At 43.6% G+C, this 7516-nt stretch overlaps 1 protein-coding gene across 2 annotated transcripts in view; it reads right to left on the bottom strand.

The window, feature by feature from the left end:
- Window positions 1–141: 141 nt before the first annotated feature.
- The window catches only part of slc16a10 (solute carrier family 16 member 10), a 31767-nt gene continuing 24392 nt past the window's right edge, over window positions 142–7516 (bottom strand). For both annotated transcript variants that reach the window (XM_080491120.1, XM_080491121.1), the window contains exons 4-6: window positions 3181–3324; window positions 2873–3101; window positions 142–2333 (exon numbers count right to left, since the gene is read on the bottom strand). In XM_080491120.1, the coding sequence (XP_080347246.1) occupies window positions 2119–2333; window positions 2873–3101; window positions 3181–3324 (588 nt within the window). In that variant the 3' untranslated portion in view covers window positions 142–2118. The remainder of the gene's footprint in view (window positions 2334–2872; window positions 3102–3180; window positions 3325–7516) is intronic.

Here is a 7516-nt window from a genome sequence, read left to right as displayed (position 1 = left end):
ACAAACACGACGCTCGTGAAAAGTGTAAAAGTTTGAACATGTTTTTATAAAACAATGAGATGTGATTGTGTTTACAGACAGTGTATTCATTCACTACAGCTCAGCACACACTCTGCACACAGAGGAAATGTAGGAACTGTCTTTTTTTTTTTTTTTTTTTTTTTTACTTCAGAAAACACACTTTGGTCTCAAGTCGTCACTAAAGACAAATATTATTCCTTCATGACTTCTGATGCAGGTTTCAATAAAAAGCTGAAGGCAATCACAAACATCTAACGCATGTATGACACAGAATACTAACGGCTGCTATAAACAGGCCTGCAAACCACAGGATATTAATACTAATTATTAAAATAGCTTTTTTTTTTTACCATGTAAACACTGTAAAAAAAAAAAAAAAAAAAAAAAGTCATTCCTATTTTGCATTAAAAAGGCACCTTGTGGTTGAAGAGCGAAGCAAAGCTGCGGCTCCAGTGTGACGCAGGGACGGCTGAGCCTGAGCCGGGTCCGTCCTGCAGGGGGCAGAGAGGAGCCCGTCCTGCAGGGGGCAGAGTGGAGCCCCTCTCTGCAGCTGCACTGAGCCTCCAGCAGTCAGTCTGACAGCCTCACGTCTCTACGCTTTGGTCTTGCTGGAAGTTGAGCTTCCGTCACAGCACATGTTCGCTTTTCCAAAATAAATACACCAGAGCGCGGAGCCATGAGCTTCCCCCTGGAGTTCACGACCTGAGCTCCCGGCTAATGATCCACCCGGCTTCGCTGGACCGACGGCACGTCGTCAATCATTACTCAGACACTCTGTGAGCAACAGTCGGAAGGACAGCCAGAAGGACAGCCGGAAGGACAGCCAGAAGGACAGTCAGAGAGACAGCCAGAAGGACAGTCAGAAGGACAGTCAGAAGGACAGTCAGAGAGACAGCCAGAAGGACAGCCAGAAGGACAGTCAAAGAGACAGCCAGAAGGACAGCCAGAAGGACAGTCAAAGAGACAGCCAGAAGGACAGTCAGAGAGACAGTCAGAGAGACAGCCAGAAGGACAGTCAGAAGGACAGTCAGAGAGACAGCCAGAAGGACAGCCAGAGACAGGAAACCTGCAGCCTGGTTAATCCACACCAGGCTGCAGGTGTTTGTTGTCACAATGTGTTTTCAGGCTGTTGGTGTAAAACTGTAAATGTCACTTCAGGATGAAGTTAAACGTCTTTTTCCCACATCAGATACAGACCGAAAGTCCCTTCCAGTGATAAATATCCCTGATGGAACGTCGACAACTAGAGAGTTAGACAAACCTCAGAGGCAGAACCGGTGGAAACGTGCAGACGACGACGTAAAGCGCCAGGGTTAGAGAGTTTGATATTTACTTTGATATTTACTTTGATATTTACTTTGATATTTACTTTGACGGGGTTAAAGAAACAAGATCAATTACATCAAATCTGAAGGCGGCAACTTCCTGTTTCTGCTGCAGCTCGAGTTGATTGAAATGTTGATGTGATAAAGTTTTAGAGTTAGGAAGATACGAATGTGGAAAATTGGGAAGTTACAGACTCTAGAGGAGACGTTACAGGCTGGAAGAGACGTTACAGACTGGAGGAGACGTTACAGGCTGGAGGAGACGTTACAGACTGGAGGAGACGTTACAGACTGGAGGAGACGTTACAGGCTGGAAGAGACGTTACAGACTGGAGGAGACGTTACAGACTCTAGAGGAGACGTTACAGGCTGGAAGAGACGTTACAGGCTGGAGGAGACGTTAAAGGCTGGAGGAGACGTTACAGGCTGGAGGAGACGTTACAGGCTGGAGGAGACGTTACAGACTCTAGAGGAGACGTTACAGGCTCTAGAGAAAGACTCATCCCTGCTGTCATTAGAAAAGTGAGGCTCCCCGCTGAGAGATGCATAGTTTCTTCAGGATGACGTTCCGCTACTTCAACATGTCTGATATGCTTCAAGTCTTTGGTGTTTTCTGACTGACTCATTACAATCGTGGCTCTAAACACTCACACACACTCACACACACACACTCACACACACACACTCACACACACACACAGTCACACACACTCACACACACTCACACACACTCCAGGCGAGCTGCGCTCTCTCCTTCAGTCTGTTCGGGCTCTTAGAGGACGGACTCTCCGTTCTTGCACGGCGTCTCCTGCTCCATCATCTTCTGGCTCGCGTCCGTCTCCGAGTGCTTGGCCGCCTCCTTCATGGCCCTCCGCCGCCTGGCCTCCACCCAGGGAATGAGGCACAGCAGGGCGCCCCCGATGATGGGGGGGATGCCCGCCAGGTAGAAGGCCAAGTCGTAGGTCCCCAGCTTGTCCCTGAGGAAACCTGCAGCCGCACGGCGAGAGGAGGCAGTGAAGAGGTTGACAGAGTCCATCACCTCACACTATTATTCACACTCAGACTCGGAAAATATTCAGTCCTGCTGCTCGGTAGAGAGTGACTATTAACCACCATTAACCACCGTGTTTCACTTTATTCCTTTTTTAAAATATTTTATTTTCAAGTTTTCTACAAATTTAAGAAAACTCAAAATGCATTCTACCGTCATACATATAAGAATATATATATATTAAAAATATTAAAATAAAATAAAATAAAATAAAACTAATAATAATAATAATAATAATAATAATAATAATAATAATAATAATAATAATAACAAATATAAATATAAATATAAATATAAATATAAATATAAATATAAATATAAATATAAATACAAACATAAATATAAATAGAAATAGAAATAGAAATAAATGAAACATTAAATAAGTAACTTCATTACATTAACATTCACAGAGAGTTTCCGCTGGAGGAAGTGTGGCGTGACGGGAGGAAGTCAGAGACACTGAGACGTCGCTCACCTGCGATGGGAGGCCCTACGACCATGGGCACGGACATGAGTCCCAGCAGGAAGCCGATGGCCTGCGACACGTCGTTGGCCCCGACCAGCTCGAAGGCGATGGGCGCCATGATGGAGATGAAGCAGCCGTCGAACAGGCCCATCAGCAGACACACGGCGATCAGCCCGCCGAAGATGTTGCACAGGGGGATCATCATGGACATGACGCCGATCACCAGGAAGGAACTCACCTGTGGAAAAGCAACAGCGTCAGTTGATTCATCATCAGTATTTCTTTCTCCCTCCGGAGGTTCGCTGACGTCCGCTCACCTGCAGGTAGACCTTGTTGACCCCGTGGACGTAGTCGGCCACCCTGCCGAAGATGAGTCGGCCCAGGCAGGACGTGATGCCGATGCACATGAGCAGCAGCTCTTTGTTGGTGTCCGCCCCGAAACGCTCCTCCACATGTTTCATCTGCGGACGGTCAGAAGAAAAGGATGAGCGAGTTCCTCCGGCTGTTCAGACCCGACCGGAACAATCTGAGCTCCCTCTTCTGGCGTCCTGGAGACTCACTGTGTTTCAAGGACTTCAGCCGTTTCACTACTTTGACTTGTGCGGCTGCTTGTTGTCAAAACTGAAGCTGTGTGAAACTGTGTGAAGCTGTGTGAAGCTGTGTGAAACTGTGTGAAACTGTGTGAAGCTGTATGAAGCTGTGTGAAGCTGTGTGAAGCTGTGTGAAGCTGTGTGAAACTGTGTGAAACTGTGTGAAACTGTGTGAAGCTGTATGAAACTGTGTGAAACTGTGTGAAACTGTGTGAAGCTGTGTGAAACTGTGTGAAGCTGTATGAAACTGTGTGAAACTGTGTGAAACTGTGTGAAGCTGTGTGAAGCTGTATGAAGCTGTGTGAAGCTGTGTGAAACTGTGTGAAACTGTGTGAAACTGTGTGAAGCTGTATGAAACTGTGTGAAACTGTGTGAAACTGTGTGAAGCTGTGTGAAGCTGTGTGAAACTGTGTGAAACTGTGTGAAGCTGTGTGAAACTGTGTGAAGCTGTGTGAAACTGTGTGAAACTGTGTGAAGCTGTGTGAAGCTGTGTGAAGCTGTGTGAAGCTGTGTGAAGCTGTGTGAAGCTGTATGAAGCTGTGTGAAGCTGTGTGAAGCTGTATGAAGCTGTATGAAGCTGGCGTTACGTTGCTTCTTTTAGACTCCAGTCAGGAAAAGTTCCAGTGTAACGTCACTAAAGTGAAGATGTGATCCGTCTCACTATCGCCTGCAGCCGTCGTGACCGAAGCAGATGTTTCTTTTGTTTTGTCTCATTTTCCAGCAAATCAAAATTTAACTGGAGCCACAAAACATGTTTGAAAGAAAAAGTTTATTTCGGACATGCAGGCACAGATGAGATTATTCAAAACAATAACAACAAAATTAAATAAAAGCACACAAAACAAATAATCACAACAAAAATAGGTAATTAAAGAAATCATTAAATAAATAATGCCCCTTCTCCACCTCAATATTTAATCATCTTGTTTAAAATTAAATAGAATTAAATAAAATTAAATAAAATTAAATAAAATAAAATAAAATAAAATATAATAAAATAAAATAAAATAAAATAAAATAAAATAAAATAAAATAAAATAAAATAAAATTAAATTAAATAAAATTTTAATAAATTTAATAAAATTAATTACTTAACAAGGTCGATGATGTAAAATTAAATAAAATTAAATAAAATTTAATACAATTAATAAAATTGATAAAATGAATAAAATTAAATAAAATTTAAATAAATTTAATAAAATTAATTACTTAACAAGGTCGACGATGTAAAATTAAATAAAATTAAATAAAATTAAATAAAATTTATAAAATTAATAAAATTAATAAAATTTATAAAAAGTATAAAATGTATAAAATGTATAAAATGTATAAAATGTATAAAATGTATAAAATTTATAAAATTTATAAAATTTAATTAAATTTAATAAAATTAATTATTTAACAAGGTCGACGATGTAAAATTAAATAAAACTAAATAAATAATTTTCACTCCCGTGTCACAGCCCATCCTCCTCCCTGTACTTTTTCTGTCTTGTTTGTTGGACTGGGTCTTGGTCCAACACTGCCGGTGCTCCGCCTCCAATCCGTCCCACACACGTTTAATTAACCCATAAAATCAGTCGACACAACTTATAACGTTTCATATAGTATGATAGTAGAGTTTCAATTACGATTTAGCACATTTCAAGACACCTTCAGCTGTTTTGTTGTTCACGTTATTGTTTTTAGCCTTTTTAATAAAATTTTTACAATTTAGCAGTTTTATCTAAAATAGTTTTGCATGTGTTCCTTTTAGAATAAAATTATTATTATTTTTTTTTAATTGTTTTAGCAGTTTTTCTCATATCCTGCAGCTATTCTTTTCCCATTTTAGCCGTTTTACATATCGTGTCTTTATTTCTTTAAAGCCCAAATTTAAAAGTCCTTTTTAAAAAATGACTCTGTTTTGTAGATAAAATAAGACAAAAGGTTTATTGACATATAACTTCCTGAAAGCTTCAGGGAGCCACTACAGAAGGGCTGTAGAGCCGCATGTAGCCACAGAGAGGACCGTCGTGACATTTCTTTTCAGCGAGTATCACACGTGAGTTCTCCCTCGCCAGTCGACAGCAGTCATGTGACGTTTTGTGGCTCCTGTTCATCATTGAGCTGCGACTCCGTCCTGGATCAGCGCCAACACACAGGACCAATACATTCTAGTCCGGGACAATAAATCCTGTCTGCTGACTCACAGAGCAGATCTCTCTCTCTCTCATGTGGGAATGAGAATCCTGATCTTTTACTTTATTGGTCTTGAATTGTGGGTTTTTTCTCAGTTTGCTGTGATTAGCTGAAGGTTAATGAAGGGAAGCGTTTTGGTGAGCGACGCCGCCCCCCCCCCCCCCCCCCCGTCGTACCCACACTGTTCAGGAAACAGTTTGGTACGTCACCATGCTTCTGCTGCTCCGCCTCGTTCCACCGCAGCACATATGACGAGGCTCCGACATTCCAGGTTCCACTCCGGGCGGAGAGAAAAGCAGCGCAACACGTTGGTTTTCAGTCCCTCCCAGTACGGAGTGAGGCCCAGGGTCTGGAGAGTGAGGAGCCCTGTCAGCTATTTTAACCTGCAGGCGGGCCGGCGGGGGCGGCGGGCCGTCTGCGGAACCGCCCCCAACACCACCCGCCCAACCCCCACCACCACCTCCACCCCCTGCAGGTCACCTCTGGGTGACTCGGCACACAACAGCAGCGCGCTCTGTATCCAGGAGGAACTGCAGGCTCAGTGTGTGTGTGTGTGTGTGTGTGTGTGTGTGTGTGTGTGTGTGTGTGTGTGTGTGTGTGTGTGTGTGTGTGTGTCTGCAAGTCAGCAGAGTAACTGATGACACACACACTGCATGGAGGCTGAGCCACAGTGAGGCCAGATGTGACTGGATTCCTCCCAGCTGGAAGGCTTCACATGATACACACACACACACACACACACACACACACACACACACACACACACACACACACACACACACACACACACACACACAGGGAGAAACATACAAACTCCTCCCAGGTTTTATGGAGATGTGAGCTGAACATGTTAGTGTGTCTGGTCACGTCTGCCGGTTTGGGTTTGACTCTGAGCTCCACCTTCTCTTCTCCTTTAAGGCCTCAGTGCAGGACACCTTCCTTCTTCTTCTTCTCCTCCTTCTTCTTCTTCTTCTTCTTCTTCTTCTTCTCCTCCTTCTCCTCCTCCTCCTTCTTCTTCTTCTTCTTCTTCTTCTCCTCCTCCTCCTCCTCCTCCTCCTCCTCCTCCTCCTCCTCCTCCTCCTCCTCCTCCTCCTTCTTCTTCTCCTCCTCCTTCTCCTCCTCCTTCTTCTTCTTCTCCTCCTTCTCCTCCTCCTTCTTCTTCTTCTCCTCCTCCTTCTCCTTCTTCTTCTTCTCCTTCTTCTTCTTCTCCTTCTTCTTCTCTTCTATTTACTGTCGGAACCCGGCGTCCCTCCATTCCTCCATATCTCTCTCCTGTGTGGCGTTATATTACAAACGCCTCCATCCTTGTAAATGAACATTTCGTTTAACTGCCACCTCTCCAGTGATCTGGCCTCCAGCCGAACATGAGACTTCACGGGCCCCTCCTCCGAGGTCTGGACTCACATCTCACGGTTTTCATGCAAACTGACTCACAACAACTGACTAATAAAACTAGTAGATGTGTTCCACACTAGCGGGGCGCCATGATGAACGAGTGTTACTGACTTCACTTTGTCGGCGGTTCTAATGTTCTGGCTGACAGTTGTACTTCGCACTGGAACGCATCCTGATTCAAGATAAAAGTCCCAGATGAGTCGACCTGCTGAACTGAAGCTAAAGTTCAGGTGTAAATGCTGACAGTGAACGCAGCACTTATCAGAGCATCAATTTTAGTTACTAAAGTGTAATAGATTACAGGAAACCTGATAAGGATTTCACAACAAGCATGAGGAGGATCTTTCCCTCGTGTGTCTGGAAGACGAGATGAATGTTTGGTTCTCCCGTACCGCTCTGTTCTTGACACTAACCTCTAATCAATCCAGCAGGTAACTTCTCTCAGGATAAATACTCAAATATTTCAAATACTGAGAAAGAAAAGCAA

Source organism: Lipophrys pholis (genome assembly GCF_963383615.2).
Source record: "Lipophrys pholis genome assembly, chromosome: 21".
In the NCBI taxonomy this organism is placed as follows: Eukaryota; Metazoa; Chordata; class Actinopteri; order Blenniiformes; family Blenniidae; genus Lipophrys; species Lipophrys pholis.
The sequence above is the reverse complement of the archived record's forward strand: the minus strand, read 5'-3'. Positions and strand labels throughout refer to the sequence as shown.